The following is a 25,260-nucleotide window of genomic DNA, read 5'->3' on the forward strand; positions in this document are numbered from 1 at the left end:
CAGCCCAGCTGTGTCCTCATGGAAATCCTTCCCTGGGAAGGTGTCAGGCCCTGGCACAGGGTGCCCAGAGAAGCTGGGGCTGCCCCAAATCCCTGGAATTGTTCCAGGGAAGCTTGAACATTGGGGCTTGGAGCAGCCTGGGCTGGGGGAAGGTGTCCCTTCCATAGTAGGGGTGGGATGGGATTGGATTTAAAGCCCCTTCCAACCCAAACCACTCTGGAATTCCATGATTTTATGAAAGGAAATTCCTGTGTCCCCGGGGCAGGGGAGGGGAGCAGGGGGCACAGCAGAAGTGGGGAGGGGCACAACGCCCAAAACATCCCAAACCATCCCCAAACAGCCCCAAAATCATCCCAAAACAGCCCCAAACCAGCCCCAAACAGCAAAAACCAGCCCAAACCAGCCCAAACCAGCCGTGGCAGCGCCCACAGCAGCAGCACCGCGGGACGCAGCTCCTTTTGGGAGCATCCCGAAGGGTGACAGAGGGGGACCGGGGGCTCGTGTCCCCTCCCCGGCCGGGCTGGGCAGAGCCGCGCTGGCACCGCCCGGGCTTCTCCCGTTTCCACAGCAACCCCCGGTGACCGATTTCCTTCGGTGACCGATTTCCTTCGATGACTGATTTCCTTCGATGACCGATTTCCTCCGCTGCCCTGCACGGGGGGTGCGGGAGCTCAGCCCTGGCACATCACCCCCACATCAAAATCCCACCCGAAGCTGTCCCTGCACCCTGTCAACCACCTGGACCATCCCAAAATCCCACCCAGAGCCGTCCCTGCAGCCTGGCACATCACCTTGGCATCCCAAAATCCCATCCAGAGCTGTCCCTGCACCCTGGCACCTCCCTGGAACATCCCAAAAACCCATCCGGAGCCGTCCCTGCACACTGGCACCCACCTGGAACATCCCAAAAACCCACCCCGGGCTGTCCCTACACTGTGGCACCCCCCTGGGACACCCCAAAAACCCACCCAGAGCTGTTCCTGCCGCCTGGCACATCACCCTGACATCAAAAACCCATCCAGAGCCGTCCCTGCAGCCTGGCACCCACCTGGGACACCCCAAAATCCCACCCAGAGCTGTCCCTGCACACTGGTACCCACCTGGAACATCCTAAAAACCCACCCAGAGCTGTTCCTACACCGTGGCACCCACTTGAGACACCCCAAAAACCCACCCAGAGCCGTCCCTGCAGCCTGGCACATCACCTTGGCATCCCAAAATCCCACCCAGAGCCGTCCCTGCAGCCCTGGTACATCACCTTGGCATCCCAAAATCCCATCCAGAGCTGTCTCTCCAGCCCTGGCACCCACCTGGGACACCCCAAAATCCCACCCAGAGCTGTCCCTGCACCCTGGCACATCACCTTGGCATCCCAAAATCCCATCCAGAGCTGTCTCTCCAGCCCTGGCACCCACCTGGGACATCCCAAAAACCCACCCAGGGCTGTCCCTACACCGTGGCACCCACTTGGGACACCCCAAAATCCCATCCAGAGCCATCCCTGAAGCACTGGTACCCACCTGGGACATCCAAAAATCCCACCCAGAGCCGTCCCTCCAGCACTGGCACCCACCTGGGATATCCCAAAATCCCACCCGGAGCTGTGCCTGCACCCTGGCACATCACCTTGGCATCCCAAAAACCCACCCGGAGCTGTCCCTGCAGCCTGGCACCCACCTGGGACACCCCAAAATCCCATCCGGAGCTGTCCCTGCACCCTGGCACCCACCTGGGACACCCCAAAATCCCACCCAGAGCCATCCCTGCACACTGGTACCCACCTGGAACATCCCAAAAACCCACCCAGGGCTGTCCCTACACCGTGGCACCCCCCTGGGACACCCCAAAAACCCACCCAGAGCCATCCCTGAAGCACTGGTACTCACCTGGGACACCCCAAAATCCCACCCAGAGCTGTCCCTGCACCCTGGTGCCCCCCTGGGACACCCCAAAATCCCACCCAGAGCCGTCCCTGAAGCCCTGGCACCCCCCTGGAGCCGGCAGAGCCCCCCACCCTCCGCAGTGACCCCCAGGCAGCGCAGGGGACCCGCGGGGCTGCATTGATTAAAAGCTCTGCCTCCAGTGATGATTTCAGGGTGCCAGAAATTCCCTAAAGAGCCACGGATTTTTTGTAATTATCAGCAGTTAGTCGCTGGTGCCTGGCTGGGGTGGTGCTGATGGGCACATCCAGCTGTGCTTTTTTTTTTGGGAGGGCTGACAAAAAGAGGATGCAGTGCCAGGCACCCACCCGGGCACAGCCATCCCTGCTGAGCAGCAGCAGAAAGCAGGGCGGGGGGAAATTAATTAGCAAATTAAGGATACCACAGCAACATTTCCCTTTTTTAGCATGCGTTTTGCTCCCTAAAATTGGTGCTTTGCCCCTACAAATCCCAAATCTCTGACTTCTCCGGCCGGCCTGGAATTGTGATGGGAGCTGCAAAATTTGGAAGTGCAGCGACTGGACAAGAGATGGCCCCAGGGCAGGGTTTGTTGGTTGTGTTTTTGGGGTTTTTTGGTTGTGTTTTTGGAGTTTTTGGGGGTTTTTTGTTGTTTTGGTTTGGTTTTTTTGTTTGGTTTTTGGGGTTTTTTTTTGTTCTTTTTTTTTGTTTTTTTGGTTTTTTTTTTGTTTTTTTTTTTTGGTTTGGTTTTGGTTTTGTTGGTTTTTTTTTTTTTTTTTGTTTGGGGTTTTTTTTGTTGGTTTGGCTTTTTTGTTTTTTGTTTTTTGGTTTTGCCAGCGTTTAAATCCCTGGAATGGCAGCAGAGAGCAGCAGCAGGGGGGCTGGAGCAGCAGGGAGCATCCCGGGGATGGGAACTCGAGGACCTTTCCCTCGGTCCCTGGGGACCTCCCCCGCGCCGAGATGAAGCAGGAGTGGAGGTCAAGGCATCAAAGGGAGGGGGATTTATGAAATTCATCCCCATTTAGCCTTTTCTAAGCACAGCCCAGGGGCAGGGAGAGCTCCCTCCCCTCCTCACCCCCGCCAGACGGGGCTGGCCGGTGCGACAAACCCTTCCCCATCTGCTTTGAGGAAAATTCCGGGGTTTTATAGGCCAGCCATGGAATCTGGAGGCTATACTTAGCAGCAGACAATGCAGTCCCCCTCCCAGAAGTGGCTCATTCCCTCGTGCTCCTCCCTCCTGCCCCGAAAATGTCGGATTTTAGCAGAAATCAGCAATTAGGGCCCCGGACCCGCGGATGGTCAGCGCCGGGGCCGAGGGATATTTTTAGAGGACAAAGGGAATTTGCTGGGAACATGCAATTATTTCTGGAGCCTGTGGAAAAGGCACTGGATGCTCCTGGCAGTGTGGATGCTGAAGGTGCCAGGGGAGGGGCAGTGGGGGCACTCCAGAGGGGCACAGCCCCACATCCCCACGCCAGGGGATGGAGGAAGGGGGGATGGCCAAGGGACCCCAAAATGGGACAGGGCTGCAGCCAGGGCCACAGGGCAGTGCTGTGTGCTGGGAGAAACTGCTCTGGAGGCTTCCCTGAGGCTGGAAAACAGGCTCTTCATCACCATCATCATCGTCATCGTCATCATCATCATAATCTTCGTGGAATCCCAGAGTGGTTTGGGTTGGAAGGGATCTTAAAGTTCATCCCATTCTGCCCCTGCCATGAGCAGGGACACCTTCCACTGTCCCAGGTTGCTCCAACCTGGCTTTGGATCCAGGGGCAGCCACAGCTTCTCTGGGAATTCCATTCCAGCTCCTCCCCACCCTCCCAGGCAGGAATTCCTTCCCCATATCCCACCCATCCCTGCCCTCTGGCAGTGGGAAGCCATTCCCCCTTTTCCTGGCACTCCACACCCTCTCCCTGTGAGAGGATAAATCCACTGAGGATCAAGAGATGCTCCAGAAACTGGAAATGGGGACATGGAAATTGGTACCTTCCACAGTTTTCCTTGGCTGGAGGAAGGAGGTGCCAGGATCAGCAAACCTGGCCCAAAATCACATGGAAAACAAGTGGCCAATTATGTTCTGAGTTTAATTAGCACCAGGGAGATGGGAGGGTGGTCCTGGGTGCTGTGGAGGGGAAAGGATCCCAAACCTTCCATCGGACACTGGAGAATCCACGTGTACCACCCAAAAACACCAGCTCAGGATCCTGCTCGGAATCACATCCCGAGCCAAGGCTGTGGAGCTTCCTCCCCTGGGGAAAACTCACCAGGGAGCTGCTCCCACATCCCCAAATCCCCATCCCACTGTCCCCGAGGAGCAGAGGAGGGATGAAAGGGAGGAGGAGGATGGGCTCGCTCATCACACACGGAGCGCTGCCCATCCCCTGCCGAGGTGAGGGGCAGGATTGGGGTTCTGGGGGCTGGGACAGGCTCTGCCCCCCAGCAACACAGTGAGGGGGTCACACGTCCATCCCCCCATCCCACAGTGAGGGGGTCACCCCTCCATCCCCCCATCCCACAGTGAGGGGGTCACCCCTCCATCCCCCCATCCCCACAGTGAGGGGGTCACACCTCCATCCCTCCATCCCACAGTGAGGGGTCACCCCTCCATCCCACAGCTCCACAGTGAGGGGGTCACCCCTCCATCCCCCCATGCCACAGTGAGGGGTTCATCCCACAGTGAGGGGGTCACCCCTCCATCCCTCCATCCCACAGTGAGGGGGTCACCCCTCCATCCCACAGCTCCTGAAGGCTGGGGACCCCCCGAGCATCCCACCAGGATCCCTACTATGGACACTCCACACTCCCACTTCAGGAGCTCCCCAACTCTCTTGGGAAGAGTGCCTCTTCCCAACTCCAGAGTGTTGGAACTGGCTGGAACTTCCACAAAACCCACCAAAAACCACCAAAAATCAGGACTGAAAGGCTCAGCCCATCCACTGCCCTGCCTGAGGCAGGAGCTGCCTTAACCTGAGCTGGGATCAGCGGAGCAGAGAACACAATAAATGCAAGGTTATCCTTAAATTCAGCCCTGCTCCGTCTCCCCCTGAAGCCTGGGAGCATTTTACATCTCCAAGAGTCCAAGTGATGCAAACAACTGTCACTTTATTGTCACGTCCAGCCGTACTGCAAAAGGCACACAACAAACTTCATTGGTACAAAAGAATTTCGCTCCGGGGATTTTCGCTTGATTTTCCTTGAGTTTCCTTTTTTTTTTTTTTTTCTTTTTTTTTTTTTTTTTTCTTTTTTCTGCTCCTTTTGCAACACAGTCACTGGGCTCTCCCATCAGCCCTGATGGGAAAGATCCTTTCACAGAAAGGATTATTTTGTGCAGACAGACAGCTCCTTATTGCAGGGGGAACAGCCCCAAGGGCGGGAGGGCACGGCCACCTGCGGGAAAACTGGGAATAAATGGCACCTCTGTGTCCCCCTGCTCAAATGGCACCTCTGTGTCCCCCTGCTCCCTGGCACTGCTGCTGTTTGTAGGGACAAGCTCCATCCCAGCCCATTCCCAACCCCACTGCTCCACCCCAAATCTGGATGCAGGGCAATGGGATGGGGCTGCCCCCTCCCCATTTCTCAGCAGAGTTGAGCATCTCTTGACACGTTTTATCCCTTTTTTCCCTCCAGCTCTGTGTTTCTGCAGGGTGAGGGTCCCATGGGGAGCACCCAGAGGCTGGCAGAGGGGGGAAAAAGAGGCTGGGGATGAATTTGGGGAGTTTTCCTGCCTGTGCCAGCGTGGAAACTCACCCTGCTGGTGCACACACTGCAAACCCAGCTGTGGGTGGGGGCTGGACTCACAAACGTTATCCCAGCACCCAAAGAGAGGTTTTTGGGGTACTTGGTGGGGCGTTACCCAAACCAGAGTGGGGCACACAGCCCTGAGCCCCAGCAGCATCCCCATCCCTCCAGCTGCCCTGTGTGGATTTAGGGACATAAGGATGCTTTAGGGACCACCATCCTGCCCTGCCAACATGGGATATTGACATGATTTTCCCATAAAACCCCTCAGGCAGGGCCAGATCAAGCTCTGGGGTGGGGGCACGGTGCCAGTGCCACAGTCCCACAGCAGCTCTCCCATAACCCAACATCCCAAGAGATTTTGGGTTTTTTTTGCACTGTGCCTATAGCTACTCTCCATTTCTTTTGGTACCAGCTCCCATTTCTCAGCTCCCTCCCCCAACATTTCTTATAAAAATAAGATTGTGCTTATTTATAAAATAATTATACTTTTTTTTTGGTTTTTTTTTTTAAAAAAAGTTTCCAGTTAAAAAAAAAAAAAAAAAAAACAAAACAAAAAAAAACAAAAACAAAACGGTGGTGTATCAAAATATGGCAAAACTTTGGCTGTCAATGGCTAAACTCTAATTAAAAATATCCACTACAAAGGCATTGTGCTGTGATAATTAACTCTGCAATAGGTAAATATTCCACCTGGGCTGTCTGCCTTCCCTGGGACACACTCAGAAACCACCCCTGGATTTTCCTAGCATGTCACCATCATCCTCTGGCAGAATTATTCCAGCTGTAAGACACCTAAGGACGCATGAAAAGCCTTGGGAAAAGAGAAGGGAAATGAACGGGAAGAGCCACACGGACAAGGCAAGGATGCACATTCTCCTTGAGAGAAAAGTCTGTTTTCTCATCTTAGTGCTTAAGAAAAAAAAAGATAGGATTGTTGCTAGAGTTCATGAAAGAAGAAAGGCAGATCCTTTGTATAAAAGGTGTTTCAGAGCAGGAGTAAAATGCAAATGGGTCTATAAGATCCAGACATATATAAACATACATACCTTGATATATTTATATATGTATTCTCTAGATATTCAATGTTTGGGATGCATTATTGCATTATACTTATAGAGGATTTATTTTTTTCCATCCTGCTTTGCTTTCTTTTTTTTTTGGGAGAGTGGTTTTTTTTTTTTTTTTTTTTTTTTTTTTTTTTTTTTTTTTTGGTTTTTTTTTTTTTTTTTTTTTTTTTTTTTTTTTGGTTTTGGGGTTTTGCTCTCACAAAAAAAAATACATAGAAAAAAAAGAGAAAAATATAAAAACAAGTCGCAAATGGCTCTGAGAGCTTCCAGCCATCATCCACCTGGCTGGGACTGCTGTGGCCTGACCTCCAGCACGTGTTTTTGGAAAAACTGGGATCATGCTCTGCCCCAGGAGCTGCTGGCCATGCCTTCCTCCATGGAACATCACCATGCCCAGAGATCCCTGGCTGGTTATTGCTTAATTCTCCCTTCCCATACTGGCCTTTAGGGTTATTTACATTTCTTTGGCTTGGCTTGAACACGACAGTCTGGCACTTTCCAGCCACCCCAGAGTCACCTGGGGGCAAGGAGGGGGAGAGAGGCCACGAGAAGACACAGCTGGGCTTCCGCCAGCTCCAGCTGAGCTGCGCTCCTGCCAGTCGGAATAAGACAACTTGTGTTTGGCACAAACTCCTCTGGAATGCACTCCGTGCCCGGGGATGCCCATCCTGCCCCTCATCCAGCACCGGCTGTGCAGGGAGCAGGGCAGGGCTGGGGCGAGGCGGCGCCGGAGCCTCCCCACGCTCAGACCACGAACTCGGGCACCTCGTCGTGGGTCAGATCCAAGGAGAAATATTTGCTGGTTCTTTTCACAGGGAAGGCGTCCTGGATGTTGATGCACTGCTGGGCCAGGCAGCCGTTGCAGTAGAGCCCGTCCTCGTCCAGGCCGTGGGCGCAGCCGAAGGTGAAGCTCTGCGCCGTGTCCTGGCACAGGTTGGCCAGCTGCAAGAAGTCCTTCTGGTAGAGCCGGATGTCATCCAGGCTCAGGCTGTGCCGGTCTGTCGACGTCTTGGGTTTCCTGCACGTTGTCTGGGAAAAGCCAAGAGGAGGATCAGGATCTGCCAGGGAGCCCCTGGGGTTGGGGAATCCCAAAGCCCCCGTCCCACGTACCTGGGGTAAGGAGTCGGTGCTCTGCCCCCGCAGCTTCACCACCGTCTCCGAGGAGCTGGAGGTGGAGGAGCTGATCTCCTTCACGATGAGTCCTGCACGAAGGAGGGTGCAAAGGTTATTTTGGGGTGGCTCAGCTCTCTTGGGATCCACCCCTGCTGTCCATGGGGACAAAGGTTCCCTCGGCGCAATGCGGTGCCTTCAGCCCAACAGCTCCACCTGCAAACAGCCTGGCCTACAAAGCATCCCAAATTTACCCCAAAGTGGCACCCAAAGCTGTCCCCAGGGAGCCTGGCATCCCCAAAGACCTCCCAGTAGCTCCCAGCTCAGAGCTGCAAGTGACTTTCTGGGTGCAGGCACTGCTCCAGAGATGATCATGGAGTCTGACTGTTCCCCAGCACCGCCAAGGCCACCACTGACCCGTGTCCCCAAGTGCCACATCCACACGGCTTTGAAATCCCTAAAATAAATGAGGAGGAAGAAGATGAGAATGAGAAGGAAGAAGATGAGGATGAGATGGAAGATGAGGATGAGATGGAAGAAGATGAAACAAGGTAGAAGATGACGAGGAGGAGGAGCAAGACGATGAAACAAGGTGGAAGAAGATGAGGAGAAAGAAGAGGAGAGGAAAGAGGAGAATAAGGAGGAGAAAGGAAGATGAAAAGGGGAAGGACGAGAAAGGAGCAAGAAGGAGGAGGAGGGAGAGGAAGAGAAAGAAGAGGAAGAAGAGAAACAGGAAGAGAAGGAAGAGAAGGAAGAGAAACAGGAAGAGGAGGAAGAGGAGGAAGAGAAAGAAGAGAAAGAAGAGAAAGAAGGAAGAAAACAAGAAAAGAGTAGGATGAAGATGAGAAGGAGGAAGATGATGAGGAGGACATGGAAGAAAAAGATGAGGAGGAAAACAAAAGAAGAAGAGGATAAAGATGAGAACAAGGAAGAAGAAGAGGACACGAAAGAAAAATATGAAAAGGATGAGAAAGAAGAAGTAGTTGAGGCAGATGGGGAGGATGAACAAGAGTAGGACAAGAAGAACAAATAAGAAAAGGAGGAAGAGGGGAAAGAGGAAGATGAGGAAGAGAAAGAGAAGACGAGGAGAGGAAAGAACAGGAAGAAGACCTTATGCTTTCACAAGGATGAGGGACACTGGGAAAGCCGTGCTGAAGCAGAACCAGGACACCAGGGACGGCAGCAGGGCTCGCCATCCCTAATCAGAAGAACCAGGAGCTCTTACAGGTGTAAACACCCCGTGGGAGCCTGTCCTGGCGGGACTGGGGCCGGGAGCACGTACCCTCGTTCTCCTCCAGCCTGCGGACCTGGCGCAGCACGGGCTGCAGGTTCATGTAGAGCCGGTGGCTGCTGCTCAGCAGCTGCAGGAGGTGGCGCGAGCGCAGCGGGCAGCCCGTGTAGTAGATGAGCTTGCGGGCCGAGGGCAGCCCGTCCGGCAGGATCTCGAACTTCTTGCCCTGCGTGGGACAAGGGAGGTGTCAGCCCCGGAGAGGAGAAGGCTCCAGTTCTCACCCAGCCCTGCTGCAGCTCCTCAGTAGCCCCTGGGTTGTCATCGCCCGCTGCCGGGCGGTGCAAACGCGTCCCACGCCCAGGAGATGCCCCGCCTGGGGATGGTGGAACCACTGAGGGGATTGGGGTGGAAGGGACCTTAAAGACCACCTAGTCCAACCCTTTCCACCTTCCACTATCCCAGGGTGCCCCAAGCTCTATCCAGCCTGACCAGGGACACTTCCAGGGATCCAGCTCCTCTAAACACCCTCCCCACCCTCTAAACACCCAGGGCCTCCTTACCCTCACAGGGAAGGATTTCTTCCCAAAATCCCATCCATCCCTGCCTTCTGGCAGTGGGAAGCCATTCCCTGGGTCCTGTCCCTCCATGCCTTGTCCCCAGTCCCTCTCCAGCTCTCCTGGAGCCCCTTCAGGCCCTGCCAGGGGCTCTGAGCTCTCCCTGGAGCCTTCTCCTCTCCAGGGGAACATTCCCAGCTCTCCCAGCCTGGCTCCATAGGGAATAGTGCTCCAGCCCATGGAGCATCTCCGTGGCCCCCTGTGGAGCTGCTCCAAGAGCTCCATGTCCTTCCTGTGCTGAGGACCCTGGAGCTGGAAGCTGGAAGTGCTCCAGGTGGAGATGGTGGCACTCACCACAAACACCAGTTTCCCCACGTTTGTCCATGGGAATTCATAGAGCAGCTGCTTTTCCTCATCCAGGTTCTGCAAAAAGAGGAGAGGGAGCCATGGCTGAGGATTCTGGCAGGGGCATGGCTGAGCTGAGCCACCACCTTCATTACCTACCTGGAAAATCTGGATGCCCCGTGTTGTCAGCCCCAGGGTCAGGGAGGCCTCCACTTCCCTTTTGTCCTAAGGGGGAAAAAATGCTGTTAAATACACAATTTGCAGCATGAAGTGGATAAATCCACCCCACCTCAGCCCAGGGATCCTCCCACAATCACCCCAGTCACTATTCTATGATTAATGTGGCAAATTAAAAATGGAAAGTGACTTTGGACACAGGCAGAGAGTGACAGGATAAGGGGAAATGCTTTTGAACTAAAAGAGAAGAGGTTTAGATTAGATGTGAGGAAGAAATTATCCCTGTGAGGGTGGTGAGGCCCTGGCACAGGGTGCCCAGAGCAGCTGTGGCTGCCCTGGATCCCTGGAAGTGTCCAAGGCCAGGCTGGAGCACCCTAGGATAGTGGAAGGTGGTGGGGGGGTGGAACAGGATGGGATTTAAGCTCCCTCCCAACCCAAACCATTCTGAGAGTCAAATAAAACACGCTCAGATTCATCACTCCTCCCTTCGTCTGGGGGCAACCCAAATACAATAATCCCCACCCCCCAAAAGGCTTTCTCTGGGGGCAATGTGCCCACCTGCCCCTGTGAGAAAGCACTCAGCACCCAGCCATAACCAGCCCCAGCTTTTGGGAGGTCTCAGCCCCCCGAGGTGCCGGGCAGGGGGCCATGCCCTACCTGATGAGCCGCCCGTTCTCCACGTAGTACTGCACTCGGAAGTGGATGATCATGGGGGGGCCAAACTGGTCGATGCCCTGGAATGGAGGAGGTTTTCAGGAATCCCCCTGGGAATCCCAGCATCACACCCCAGCCCCTCACCTCAGCTCTCTGGGGTCATGTCTGTCACAGCCACCCCTTGCCCCCCACGGCACTGACGGCACTTTTGTTCCTCAGTTAAGAGTTTGGCGCCCATTTTTCCACATAAAATGTTGGAAAGGAAGGGGATTTGGATTTTAAAAGGCTGGGTGTGACAAGCCCAGGAGTTCTGCAACACCTCACTGCTGCTCTCCCTCTCCCAGACCATCATCCACCAGCACTCGAGCCTGGACACCACCCCCTGAGTACTGAAAGAATGAAAAGGTGCTTTGGGGAGAAAAAAAACCCAAATTGATTTCAGAATTTGAAAGAAGGGACCTCAAAAATTCTGCTGAAGGATAAGGGAGGGAAAGAAAAATAAAAAAAAACAAAACCCAGAGCTCCAGGGACAGAGCGTGGAGGATGCACCCCCAGCTGGGGCACATGGTGGCACTTAGAGTGACAACCCCAGGGTTGTGATTTTGCACATCCACCCCCCAGCCCCACACTGACCAAATGCGCCCCCAGCCCTTGGCAGCAATCCCGGGTCCTGGAAGTGACCTGTGACGGGGACAGAGGTGGCCTTACTGCCGTCAGCTCTCCATGCAAGACCTCACCGCTGACCTTGCTGGCCTCCTTCTTCCACTCCTTGGGGCAGTACTTGTAGAGTTTCTGGGCCAGGTCCATGTACACATGCTCATTGTCTGCGAGGGACAGAGGTGGCATCAGCATCCCCAGGTGTCCCCTGCCTCCCACCGTGACCCATTAGTGAGGGGGGATGGGGAATTGTGACCTCCTCGTCACCAAAAGTGTTAATTGTCACACTTACTCTGGATGACGCTGAGCCCGAAGAGGTGACAATCCTTCAGCCTCAGGAGGTCACACACCTGCACCAGTAACTCTTGGCACAAAATCTTCACCTGTAAAAAAAACCCCTGAAATGAGCCCTGGCTGCATCTGTGCCCACCAAACCCCTCAGCAGGACCCCGAGCAGGGTGGGGGTGACAGGATGGGCTGTGGGGCTCAGTGTGGTCCCAAAGCCTGGACCAGAGCTCTGCCAGGGGTGGGATGCTCAGAGGACCACGGGGCAGTTCAAGAGCAGCAGGTGGTGAAGGAACTGGGGAGATGTTTTGGGGGCAGAGATCAGAATATTCACAGTCTCATTCCACCCCATGGACACCTTCCACCATCCCAGGTTGCTCCAAGCCCATCCAACCTGGCTTTGGACACTTCCAGGGATGGGGCAGCCACAGCTTCTCTGAGAAACCTGTGCCACAGCCTCCTCACCCTCCTAGCCAAGGATTTATTCCTATTATCTAATCTAAATCTTTCCTCTTTAAAACCATTCCCCTTATCCTATCATTATCCGCCTCTTTCCAAACCTCTCTCCATCTTTTTTTTATAAGCTCCCTTTAAGTCCTGACAGGAATTTCAACGTTTTCCTGACTGGGTGGGGGTGAATTAACAAAAAACCAACAAAAACTGGGGGAATTTCACATTCAATGCTCCATGCCAACCAGAACCAAAGCCCCTCCTGTTTATTCCCTGGGCTAGAGGAGGCTGAAGAGCCATCCAGAAGGGATTAGTGGAGTGATGGGGCTGGTGCCATGCCCTGGGATGCCAAGCAGCAGGTCACCCTCCCCAAACCCCGCTGCTGCCAGCATCACATGGATCAAGGAGACTCAGGAGAGCGTAAAACACCCCTGCAGCCTCCAGGGGAATAACTCATGTGCATTTCCCCGGCAGGGCGAGGCCAGGCAAGCTCCAAAGGAAACCCAGGAGCGAAGCCAGGGCGTGCAAACACGACCCCCGGGGGGGTGAGGGAAACGTCAGGCTGGGGAGGGGGCGTCCCTTACGTTGATGATGATGTTGAGGGAGTCGTCGTTGGGGAGGAAGATGCACACGCTGCGCCGGTCCTGCATGACTCTGTTGTTGTGGAAAGGCAGCTTGTTCATCGTGCTCTGGCCAGGGGGCTCGGGGTGGCTGCTGGGGGGCACCTCACCGGCGGGCCGGGGCGGCCTCGGGCTCTGCGGGTGCCATCCCTGTGGGAAAAAAGGGGGTGAGCCCTGGGCACGGCACCCTCGGCTCCCCAGATGCATCCCCCCATCCTTTCCACCCACCAGCGTGTCCCCACACGGTGTGGGCTCATGGTTGGGGTGTCCCCCAAAGCCCCTGAGCACACCCCACCACAGCCACCCCACCACAGCCACCCCCGTGGGTTTTGGCCCAGCCCCAAAAACCGGAGCCAGGAGTTTGAGTCTCCCGGCTTGGGTTCAGGAAAACCTCAGGAAAGGCTTTTCTGGCATAATTTAAATAAATAGAAGTTTATCCTCTGGGAATAACCCAGCTGGGCCAGTAAGGAGCGGTGCTGGAAGTGGGAGGTTTCCCTGCCAGCCATGGAAAGGAAAGGAAATGCTCCGGGGTCTCCTAAGAGGATCCCCACATCCCTTCCAGCATCCTTCCGCCCAGCTCTGACTCTTTACTCAACAATCCAAGCACCAGCAGGGATTTGCAGATTGGCATTGCCATTCAGAGCCAACAAATCCATCCTAACACTGACCCCAGGAAATTCTCATTTCCGAGGGTGAATATTCCCAAAGCACTTTTTACCCCACCATAAACAAGGACACGAATTCCCACGTGACACCATGAGGAAGGACTTTAAACTCTGACCTAGTTCAGCCCTTTCCTAGCCCAGATTTACGCTGGCACCCGGACAGGAGAGTGTCTCCCTCGTCACCAAATATTTGCTTTGGTCTAAATGGAAGCGCCTTTGGCTTCCGAAAGCCTGGAATTCCTGCAGCAGCTCGGGGAAAAGTGCCCTGAGGTGACTTTTTGTTGGTGGTTCCTGGGGTTTTGCAGAAGTTGGGAAATCCGGAGGCGATGCTTTCCCATGGCCAGGGCACTCTGGGACTGCAGCACAGAGGCTGCGTCCGTGCATCGTGGACCCTGGATTTCAAATGTGCATTGCACCCATGCATTGCATCCCTGCATCCTGGCCATGCACTGCACCTGCATATTGCACCCATGCATTGCATCCCTGCATCCTGGCCATACATTGCACCTGCACATTGCACCCATGCATTGCATCCCTGCATCCTGGCCATGCACTGCACCTGCATACTGCACCCATGCATCGCGCTGGTGCATCACAGATTCTCTGTGTTGCACCTGTGTGGATCGTGGCCCTTCACTGCATCCATGCATCGTGGCATCCATGCATTGAGCTGGAATATTGTGGCACCTATGCATTGCATCTGTGCATTGCAGCAGTGCATCATGGCATCTGTACACAGTATCACTGCATTGTGGCCTCCATAAATTGTATTGGCACCTCATGGCATCCATTCATTGCACCTGTGCAGCACAGATGTGCAACCTGGCCATGCATTGCACCTACACATTGCACCCATGCATTGTGGCATCCATGCAGCGAGTTGGGACATCACGGCACCAATGCATTGCACCTGTGCATTGCAGCACTGCAGTGTGACATCCAGTGCACTGAGCTGGAACATTGTGGCACCTATGCATTACATCTGTGCAGCACAGACATGCAGCCTGGCCATGAATTGCACCTACACATTGCACTCATGTTGTGGCATCCAGGCACTGAGCTGGAACATCATGGCCCCAATGCATTGCACCTGTGCATTGCAGCACTGCAGTGTGGCATCCATAAATTGTGCTGGCACCTCAGGGCATCTATTCATTGCATCTGCGCAGCACAGATGTGCAACCTGGCCATGAATTGCACCTACACATTGCACCCATGAATTGTGGCATCCAGGCATTGAGTTGGAACATCGCAGCACCAATGCATTGCATCTGTGCATTGCAGCAGTGCATCATGACATCGGTGCATTGCATCAGTGCATTGTGGCATCCATAAATGGCGTTGGCACCTCATGGCATCCATGCATCGCATCTGTGCAGCAAACTGGCCATGCATTGCACATACACATTGCACCTATGCATTGTGGCATCCACACATTGAGCTGGAACATCATGGCACCAATGCATTGCACCTGTGCATTGTGGCATCCATGCATTGAGCTGGAACATCATGGCACCAATGCATTGCACCTATGCATTTTGGCATCCACGCATTGAGCTGGAACATCATGGCACCAATGCATTGCACCTATGCATTGTGGCATCCACGCATTGAGCTGGAACATCATGGCACCAATGCATTGCACCTATGCATTGTGGCATCCACGCATTGAGCTGGAACATCATGGCACCAATGCATTGCACCTGTGCATTGTGGCATCCACGCATTGAGCCGGAACATCATGGCGCCTAGGCACTGCATCCATGCAATACAGATGTGCAACCATGCATTGCACCTACACATTGCACCCATGCGTTGTGGCACCCATGCACTGAGCTGGAGGCATGCAGTGCATCCCTGCACCACAGCTCTGCGCTGTGGCCGTGCCTGGCACCTCTCCATGGCACCCACGCTCTGAGGCCGTGCCCGCCGTGGCCGATCCCGCCGGGAGCCGGGTTGGTTTCAGGGCTCATTGAAGATCCCGGCGCGCACGGAGCGGGGCTGAAGGAATTTGGCACGGCCCGGCCCGGCCGGGCGCCGGCAGCTCCCGGGCACCGGCGTGATGTGACTTGCGCGGGCTGGGCTGGGGAGGGGCCGTGTCCCGGGGCTCCTGCAGCACCCTCCGTGTCCTGCTCCCACCCACAGGGCTCCTCAAGTCCCGGGGGTGCACGAGAGCTTCTTCCCGTGGCAGCTCCGGGGGCTGCAGCTGGATCAAAATTCCAGCCGTGGGCAGCACCCACTGCTGAGCTACTGGAGAATCCATCACTGGGGTTCTCTCCCTCACATGGGCAGGAGCACCTTCCACTATCCCAGGGTCCTCCAAATCCTGTCCAACATGGAAAACTTCCAAGGATAGGGCAGCCTCAGCTTCCTGAGCAGCCTGTGCCAGGGTCTCTCCTCCCTCACAGACAAGAATTCCTTCTCAATATCCCAACTAACCCTGCCCGCTGCCAGTTTTAAACCATTCCCTCTTGTCCTGTTCCTCTCTGGCATTCTGGGGCTGTTCATCCCCACACCAACCACTGCATTTCCTCCTCCTGCAGCCTGGATTGATCCCAGAGCACCAGGGATTAAACCATACGAGCTGGCGTCAGCAGAGCACGGACATGGGAGAGGAAAAAACCACCCAACCCCAAACCGTGTATTTTGGTATTTGTACAGAAAACATCCCAGCTCTTGCTGCTGAATGGGAACATTCCATCAGCCCACCACACAGGGACGGTCCCTATGGAGATTCCCTCAGTTCCAGGTGCTTCCCAGGGGCTCTGGCAGCCCTGGGAGCTGCAGGGATTCAGCAGGGGACACACAAAGCCCTTTCCAGGGTGTTGTGCCTGCAGCAGCCTCGGCCAGACGCCGGGAAATTCTTTCCAAGCATCTGCTGCTCATTCCCACAATGTGGGCTTTGATTCCCTGGGACCCCGCGCTGCTGCCCTCGCTGAGTCACTGCTGCTCCAGAGGAAGTGTTGATAGGAGGCACAAACATGGAAGCATGGAATGGTTTGGGTTGGAAAGGACCTTTAAAGATTTAGCCCAACCTTCCGGGTTCCAAGCTGGAAAGATCCTGGATTGGAGGGAGAGCCCCCCTGGACTGCCCCACAGCACAGGGGGTGACACAGATCACCCCACACTCCAACAGGAACCTCCACTCCAGGCAGTCTTCCAAAGGGTTTTCCATCCCAAGTCAGCTGGAAAAAACATTGGGAATGAGGACTTGGGCATGGATCAGCAGAGTGAGGAGATCCAGGTCTTCCAGCCATGTTTTCCCTGCTATGGGGAAAAGAGCAATAAAACTCCACAGGAAGACACTGCAAAGTGCTCATGACTCCAGAGCTGAGAAAATTCCTCGATCCACTGTGTTTTCCAGGCCCAGGCTGCTGGAATATTGTCTCCCTCCCTGGTGCTGATGCCATGGGATAAATCCCGTCGCAAAGCTCCGCTGCAAAGAAAACATCCCGCAAAAAACCCAGGAAAAGCAGCCGGGGCTGGCGCTGCTGACTCGGCGAGGGATTTGCTCATCCCGGGGTCCTGCAAACACATCCGAGGGCAGGCAGAGCCTGGGATTGGTTCAGATGGAGGTGCTGGAGCAGGATCTCGTCAGAAATAGAAATTTGGATGTAATTCCAGGGTGGGGATTGAATATGGTTTGAACTTGCTGGCTGAGGTGGGGTTTTCTTCCAGGTTCTGTGAGTGTGAAGCGAGGTTGGGTGGATGGGCAGCGTTTTTCCCTCTCCGTGGGTTTAAATGGATTTAAAAGAAGCGGATGAGTCTCCATCCTCATGGGTTTGGGTCAGGTTTGTCCCTCTGTGGTACCCACCAGACATCCCAGTGCTCCCCGTTCAATCCAGCCTCCAGGCAGATCCTGTCCATTTCTCCATCAACCAAATCCACCCCTCCTTGCCAAAATATCCGCTTTTCAAAAAAATGCAGCCCTATCAGACATTGCCATCCCTGGAGGAATTTAACAACCGTGTGGGGACATGGGTGAGTGGTGGCCTTGGCAGTGCTGGGGGAATGGTTGATTACAATCCTAGAGATCTTTTCCAACCTAAAAAACTCCACGATTCCCTGATTCTAAGCCACCTCCAGGCTTTTGTTCCAGCCCTCCTGAAGCACCCCAGGGGCGAGGGAAGGGATCCAGCCCAGGACCCACACGTAGGCAGGGGCCATCCCGCAGCCAGAGGCTGCCCGGAGCGCGGGGCGAGATGGGAAGATGAATTCACGGGGCAGGAATTTCTTGTTTTGAAGAGTCTGGAGTGGGTCTCACCCCACATCACAGGCACAGGTATGCACAGAGCTGTTATTACAAGTTTTAGGGCCGTCCCTTAATGCAGCTTCTCCGAACCCAAAACCCAGATTAATTCCTGCTTGCGGTTGCCCCGTAATTAAAATCGTCTCCAATTCTTCATGAACTCAACAGTTTCCTCCTAATGAAGAGAGGCAGATGAAAGAGACCTTCACTGGGAAAAAGGACTCAGTTATAAATATTCCATTACTTCATCCACCACAAAAGCTATTTGGATGCTGGAAACTCAGCCTGGGCAGCCAGGGGCCAGCCCCCACCAGCCTCAGCAGATGCCCCCAAGTGCTGGGGGTATCCAAAAAGCCTCTCCAAGGAAAATTCCTCCAGGAGCTTGCCTGTTTTCACCTCTTCAACATTCTTCCTCTTCCTCATCCTCCTCCCCCTTGCTTACTGCAGTGGGACAACAGCAGTGAGCAGGAATGGCTGGGCCAGGTGGATCACCCTAAAAAATGGGATGATGTCCCCTCCTGCTAGGGATGAGCCCCATGGGACATCACATTCCATGGGGAAACACAGGCTGAGCCATGGCAGCTCAGGAAGCTGCTGCCCTGCCTATCTCGTCATGCACGGAGCAGAATCCAGCCTGAAGTGCTGATTTTCCATCCAGCCCACAGCAGAGCCACCCCAGGCCTCTTCATTCCCTGACTTTGGAGCACTAAAATATAAATAAAGCGTCCCTGCCTCCGCCAGGGATGGACACAGAGATGGATTTCTCCTGGCAAGGGCTCCAGGGAGGGGAGGGACAACGCCTGCTCTTCCTCTTCCCTCCTCTGCTCCAGAACCAGCCCCTTCCATCAGATTTCCTTCCAGGAAACTTTGCCTCAGCCCTTGGGATTAGAACAATATCCAGACTGGGTTGGAGAGGGTTGTGCTCAGGGCAGCCCAGCTCTCCCATCCAGCTCCAGAGCCTGTCCCACGGTGTTCCCAGGCATTTTAGGAATCATTCTCCAGCACCAAGAAGCCCAAAGCTCCCAGAGCTCCCACTCCCAGGATGACAGGCATCACTCCCAAGGCTGCACATGGATGTGGAGCACTGCCTTTGCTCCCCTCTCCGTGGGCAGGCTGCAGCCCACACCAGCAGCAGCTGCCATAAATCCCTTGGGATTTGGCTGCGGGATCCCTGGACCACAAAGCAGCCCCAAGGGCCAGAGTCACCATCCCAAATCCCTGCACCACAGAAAGCACAGCCCTGAGTCTCCAAACCACGGAGCTCCCTATTTAGAAATTAAAGTCATATTTTAAATGTAATTAACAATAGAATATTAAATAATTAATAATGCCACGTAAATATTAATATTAATAATATGCAATGATGAATGTTTACATTATTTTCTATAACAACACACCCCCAAGATGCTCTGACCCTGGGTAAACCCTTCCTTCCCAGTAGGAGGCACTTTCGGGGAGCCCCATTCCCAATATCCCGCTCACTCTACATGGGATTGGTGCCCAAACCCATTCCCACTCTGGGGAATGTGCAGTGCTTGCTGCACATGGAGTGGGGAAAAATGGGATGCAAAGTGCTCTGCAGACACACAAGAACCCAAAAGTCAGCCCCATTTTATGCCAAAATATTCAAATCCATGCCTGGACTATCCGGAGCTCCTGCTGCCCTCTGTGGCGTCCTCGCCTCCAGCTCCAAATCCAGCAAAACAAAGCCAAACCAAGTTCCTGATTTTTTTAATCCTGGGGCAGGCAGAGGGAGATTTGTCTTCCCTCAGCAGCGCCGCTCTCCAGTTTTCCAGCTGGGAAAGCTCCTCAGCCACGGCACAGCCTCCATCAACTTCCCTGCCCCGGCTACAATCAGGGAAAGCTTTATGGGAAAAATATCCAAAGCCCACTTTTCAGTCAAGGGGGGGAAAAAAAGCGGTATAAAACTCAATTAAGGAGCAGGCAGATATTTTAACCAGCGCCATGGTTTGTATACTCCATCTGGAGTCCAAAGGCTGCCGGGTTTTTTTTTTAGCAGGAGGGAACTGACATCATCTTAATTTCAAATTCCCATTTATTTTTACATCTGGTCTGAATTAATCTTTCTCAGCGTCCTGACTTTCATGTAATGGAATAATTGCTTACAGACTCGGGGTTTAAAGAGCCTGAATAAACCCAGTTAAAAAAAAAAAAAAGAAACCCCTTTAAAAACCGATAGTAAAAATCCAGTACCTAGAACCAAACTCCAATATGCCTTCGGGATTGGGAATTTTAAACGGAACATCTCTTTCAGGCAAGAGATCTCGAATTAATCCCAGCTCTATCCAAGACTCGGAGAGGGAGAGCGAGCCCTGTGGAAAAACACCAACACAAACCAGCCCAGAATTAGGCAGAGCAGCAAAGCTCCATCGGTGCCACGCGGAAGCAGCTCTGGAAAAGCAGAGTTTGGCTTAGAGGGAAAAACACCCTGATGGCCAGAAAGGCACCGGCCACAAGCAGGAAGAGGAGGATTGGGAATGGGAGACTGCAGAAAGGTGGCAGGGGGCCAGGGGCACGGCAGGGTTGGGATGTGCCTCACTCCCACGGGCGAGTCAAAGGACACAGGGACACCAAGGATGGTCCTGGGAAAGCTCAGCCCAATTTCCCTGCTGCCACGAGGGCACCGGGTCAGATAAAGCCTGGCTTAGGACAGCATGGATTTATCCTGGCTGCTTCCAGAACGAGTCAGGGACAGGCATTCCCGGTGGGAAACGCAGAGGGCCATCAGTGACACCAGCAGGGAGCAGCTCCACGGGGTGGGGGGCACCCGAGGGTGAGGGGAACCCGGGGACAACGGGGTCCCACAGGTGGCTGTGACCCAGGGACAGCAGGATCCGTGGATGAGAGGATCACAGGTATGGGAACCTGTGAGATGGTAGGAAGCACGGCTGAGGGGACCTGTGGGTCACCATGAGCCACAGAAAAGAGCTGGCACAGGCACAGAGGAGCCAGGAGTGAGGGGACCCACTGGGGATGTGTGACCCAGGGGTGAGGGGACAGTTGGGTGAGTGTGGCCCAGGGACAAAGGGACCTGTGGGCACCTGTGAGCCAGGAATGAGGGGATCTGTGGGCGGGGGGACCCGGGGGTGAGTGTCACCCATGAGCAAGGGGTGTCACGGGTGATGTGACCCGTGGGCGAGTGTAACCCAGGGACAAGGGGACCAACAGGCACCTGTGAACCAGGAACGAGGGGACCTGTGGGTGACAGTGACCCACAGGTGAGAGGACCTGTGGGTGAGTGTGACCTGAAAGCAAGGCACCCCATGGGTGAGGGGACCTGTGGGTGGGTGCCACCCAGGGAAAACGATCCCAAGGGTGAGTGAGACCTGTGGGTGAGGGGACAAGGCGGCGCACGAGTGAGCGAGACCCGTGGACGAGTGTGACCTAGCGGCAAGGGGTCCTGCAGATGTGGGGACGAGTGTGACCCAGGGGCGAGGGGTCCCGCAGATGTGGGGACGAGTGTGACCTAGCGGCGAGGGGTCCCGCAGATGTGGGGACGAGTGTGACCCAGGGGCGAGGGGTCCCGCAGATGTGGGGACGAGTGTGACCCAGAGACGAGGGGTCCCGCAGATGGGGGGACGAGTGTGACCCAGGGGCGAGGGGTCCCGCGGGCGAGCGCGCCCCTGGAGCGCGCCCCTTGCCGGAGCGGGTCCGGGGTGGCCGTGGCGGTGTCGCGGCGGTGTCGCGGCCGTGTCGCGGCCGTCGGGGGCCGTGGGGGGGTTCCGGCGGAGCCGCAGCTCCCGCGGGCGGGCGGGCGGAGGAAATGACTCGCATTCCTGCAGCCGGGGCCGCTCGCACCGCTCCGGCTCCAACTCGCCCCCGAGCGCAACAAGCGGCCGCGCCGGGCCCACCCGCGGCACGGCCCCGCGGGGGCGAGCCGAGCCGGACCGGGCTGAGCCGAAGCGAGCCGAAAGGAGCGGAACCGGGCTGAGCCGAGCCGGGCTGAGCCGAGCGGGAGCGCGGTGCGGGGCGCCGGGCACGCACCTACCTGCGGCTGCGGGAGCGCGCTGCGTGCCAGCCGTGCCGAACCGAACCGAACCGAGCCGTGCCGTGCCGAACCCCGCCGTGCCGAGCCGAGCCGTGCCGAGCCCAGCCCAGCCCAGCCCATCCCGCCGCCCCCGCCCCTTCCCGGGCCGCCCCGCACCGCCCCGAGCGGCACCGGCGCCGCCTCCCGCCCCGGCGCCGTGCCCGGGACAGCGGGGAAAGGGTCGGGAACGGGGTGGTCCCGGGCTTGAGAGACGAGTGGTGGCCCCGGAGGAGGAGTGCGGAGCCAGGCGGACGCCGCCACGGTGCCCACGAAGGGCTCTGGGAAGAGCCTGAGCATCGCATCCCCTGGGAGGGCACACGGGCACCGGCGCTGGGGATGGAGCCACCGAAGGTGCCCGGGAGCGGAGCGGAGCGGAGCATCCTTCGGCGGGGAGCGCGGGGAGCACGGCCGGAGGAGGCTCCGAGGGCTGGGAGAGCTCCGGGTGTCCAGCCTGGACTGACCTTAGAGCCCCTTCCAGTGGGGCTCCAAGAGAACTGGGGAGGGAGTTTGGATACGGGGGAATGGCTCCCACTGCCAGAAGGCAGGGATGGATGGGAGATTGGGGAGGAATCCTTCCCTGTGAGGGTGGGAGGCCCTGGCACAGGGTGCCCAGAGAAGCTGTGGCCACCCCTGTATCCCTGGAAGTGTCCAAGGCCAGGCTGGACAGGGCTTGGAGCAGCCTGGGCTAGTGGAAGGTGTCCCTGCCCATGGGGTTGGAATGAGAGGTTTTCTAAAGTCTCTTCCAATCCAAACAACCCTGGGTTTCTATGATCTCCCAGGGAAGAGACTCACATGTCCTCTGGGGGGGTCGCAACACCCTTGTGTAGGGTAACCCCACACCCATCCCAGTATTCCCAGCCCTGGGAGATCACAGAATCCCAGTTTTTAGGATTCAGGTTGGGGCAGGAGCAGAATTAAACCCCATTCCCATGAAATCCCCCACAAACAGCTGGATGAAGGTGAGTGGAGCTCACAGGTGTGAGGCCTGGCCACCCCTCGGAGCTGATGCACACACATCCACACACACGGATACCTCTCCATAGGTGACCCAGGCCCGGAATAGCAACAGCAGCAGCACCATAAATTAGCAGCAAAGCATCTCCGAGCTGCTCCTCCTTCAGAAGTGCCATCTGGCGAGATTGTTTTTGGAGGAGTTATTTATTCCTCACTTTTAACTGTCTAAAGGCGTTCCTCGGGCTGACCTGCGAGGCCGCCTCGGCCCCCGCAGTCTCTCCGAGGCTCTGGGAGAGAGGAGCCGCTTGTTCCCAGCCCTAAATAAAGAGCAGCTCTGCCGTGAACACCCTGACGCTCCTTGCTGGAATCTGTTTGCAGCTCAACAGCTCGTGCTGGGTAATTCCATTATGGCAGTGCACGGGAATCCAACGCGCCGCTCTCCTCGTGGAAAAACACAACCTGGCTTTCTGCAGGGCTGGGGCTGGATATCCCCTGGGTTTGGCCTCACTCTCGTCCTCCTGTCCATGCCAGGTGGAACTGGGAGAGGGATTCTACCCCACACCTCCTGCAGAGACAAATCAAACCAGCAAATGTTTGCAGACAACTGGGTCTTTATTTTAGTATTTAAAGTGCTACAAAAAACTGAAGGAGCCTTCATGTGGCAACTTCCTTTTCTGCAGTCTTAGCTCTGTTGGAAGAAGCAAACACAGCTCATTAGTGGAGTCTTTCAGTAACTAGATGTTGTACAGCAATTTCAGTCAGAGCTGGGTACTCACAGCTGGGCACTCGATGGCACCACTGTTGATGTCATCGATGATGTCGTGAGGGTGTCTCCCATCAATGCTGCAGCCCACGGACTGGGCAGTGCCAAGGATCTCCTTGATGGTCCCTGCAGCAGCAGACACAGCCTGTCAGTGTTTTACCATGGGAACCATCTGAGGAGCCTACCTGGAGCAGCCTGGGCTAGGGGAAGGTGGCCCTGCCCATGGGGGTGGAATGAGAGGTTTTCTAAAGTGTCTTCCAATCCAAACAACCCTGGGTTTCTATGATCTCCCAGGGAAGAGACTCACATGTCCTCTGGGGGGGTCGCAACACCCTTGTGTAGGGTAACCCCACACCCATCCCAGTATTCCCAGCCCTGGGAGATCACAGAATCCCAGTTTTTAGGATTCAGGTTGAGGCAGGAGCAGAATTAAACCCCATTCCCATGAAATCCCCCACAAACAGCTGGATGAAGGTGAGTGGAGCTCACAGGTGTGAGGCCTGGCCACCCCTCGGAGCTGATGCACACACATCCACACACACGGATACCTCTCCATAGGTGACCCAGGCCCGGAATAGCAACAGCAGCAGCACCATAAATTAGCAGCAAAGCATCTCCGAGCTGCTCCTCCTTCAGAAGTGCCATCTGGCGAGATTGTTTTTGGAGGAGTTATTTATTCCTCACTTTTAACTGTCTAAAGGCGTTCCTCGGGCTGACCTGCGAGGCCGCCTCGGCCCCCGCAGTCTCTCCGAGGCTCTGGGAGAGAGGAGCCGCTTGTTCCCAGCCCTAAATAAAGAGCAGCTCTGCCGTGAACACCCTGACGCTCCTTGCTGGAATCTGTTTGCAGCTCAACAGCTCGTGCTGGGTAATTCCATTATGGCAGTGCACGGGAATCCAACGCGCCGCTCTCCTCGTGGAAAAACACAACCTGGCTTTCTGCAGGGCTGGGGCTGGATATCCCCTGGGTTTGGCCTCACTCTCGTCCTCCTGTCCATGCCAGGTGGAACTGGGAGAGGGATTCTACCCCACACCTCCTGCTCGAGTCCTTACAAAGCCACTGGTGCCACCGCCAAGGGCATGGAGAGCATCCTGTCCAAGCAGGGCCTGTCATTCCAGCCAGAAATGTCTTTTTTCCCCAAAAACTCCCTCTGGAAACACACACCCCCCCCCCCCTTGCAGTTAACACAAGCAAAGCCTCCCTTTAGCTCATTCCTCTGAACCCACAAATCACTTTAGGGCTGTGGGGCGGACACGGAGGAGGATGAGTGGGTCCCGCTGGGCACATCCCAGCCCCATCCCAGGCCCTGTGGAACACAGGGATACAGGAACCCAGCGCCTGCCTTGCTGCAGAGGCTAAATAAAGCAGCAGGAAGAGCTCTGGGATGCCAGCGAGGCGATGTATAAACACCGACGTGGATGGCGCGGGTGCGACGTCGCTCGGGAGCCGGGGGGGAAAAAATCTCGGCTCGTTCCAAAGGGAGATGATCCCAGGGCTGGAGGAGACGCTCCAGGAAAAGCCATCCCAGGCTGCAACGTGGGGAGAGCTCGGAAAGATGGACCTCAGCCAGGGTCCTCTCTGCCTCTGCTCTCTGCGAGAGGAAAAGCCCAAAGACTCCGGTGACATTTCCCTCACAGTTCTGGAATTAATCTCCCTCAGAGTCCCAAGGAGCGGAAACGCAGATGGAAAATGGGAAAAAAAAATTGAATTCTTTTGGGGTTGGTTTGGTTTGTTTTTGCATTGCTAGGCCTATCTCAAAATAACAATAATTTAAAAAGAAAAAGGTGCTGTGGT

The 25,260-nt window shown here is 55.5% G+C and overlaps 1 protein-coding gene and 1 long non-coding RNA gene across 2 annotated transcripts; both read right to left on the reverse strand.

Annotated features, from left to right (window-relative positions):
- Nucleotides 1-4,983: 4,983 nt before the first annotated feature.
- On the reverse strand, nucleotides 4,984-21,838 carry FRMD6 (FERM domain containing 6). The gene is made up of 12 exons (XM_041458510.1): nucleotides 21,713-21,838; nucleotides 19,918-20,036; nucleotides 12,754-12,939; nucleotides 11,727-11,817; nucleotides 11,522-11,601; nucleotides 10,781-10,857; nucleotides 10,564-10,567; nucleotides 10,106-10,171; nucleotides 9,956-10,024; nucleotides 9,065-9,273; nucleotides 7,817-8,012; nucleotides 4,984-7,735 (listed from the first exon to the last, which is right to left on the reverse strand). The coding sequence occupies exons 3-12, from the start codon at nucleotides 12,850-12,852 to the stop codon at nucleotides 7,451-7,453; spliced, it is 1,176 nt and encodes a 391-aa protein (XP_041314444.1). The 5' UTR covers nucleotides 12,853-12,939; nucleotides 19,918-20,036; nucleotides 21,713-21,838; the 3' UTR covers nucleotides 4,984-7,450.
- A 1,460-nt stretch (nucleotides 21,839-23,298) lies between these two features.
- Nucleotides 23,299-23,685, reverse strand: LOC121348717. Its single transcript, XR_005954398.1, has 2 exons — nucleotides 23,482-23,685; nucleotides 23,299-23,393 (listed from the first exon to the last, which is right to left on the reverse strand). It is a non-coding gene; the product is annotated as an uncharacterized LOC121348717 (long non-coding RNA).
- Between the last annotated feature and the right edge of the window lie 1,575 nt (nucleotides 23,686-25,260).

This window comes from Pyrgilauda ruficollis, unplaced genomic scaffold (assembly GCF_017590135.1).
Source record: "Pyrgilauda ruficollis isolate IOZ18807 unplaced genomic scaffold, ASM1759013v1 scaffold129, whole genome shotgun sequence".
NCBI lineage: Eukaryota > Metazoa > Chordata > Aves > Passeriformes > Passeridae > Pyrgilauda > Pyrgilauda ruficollis.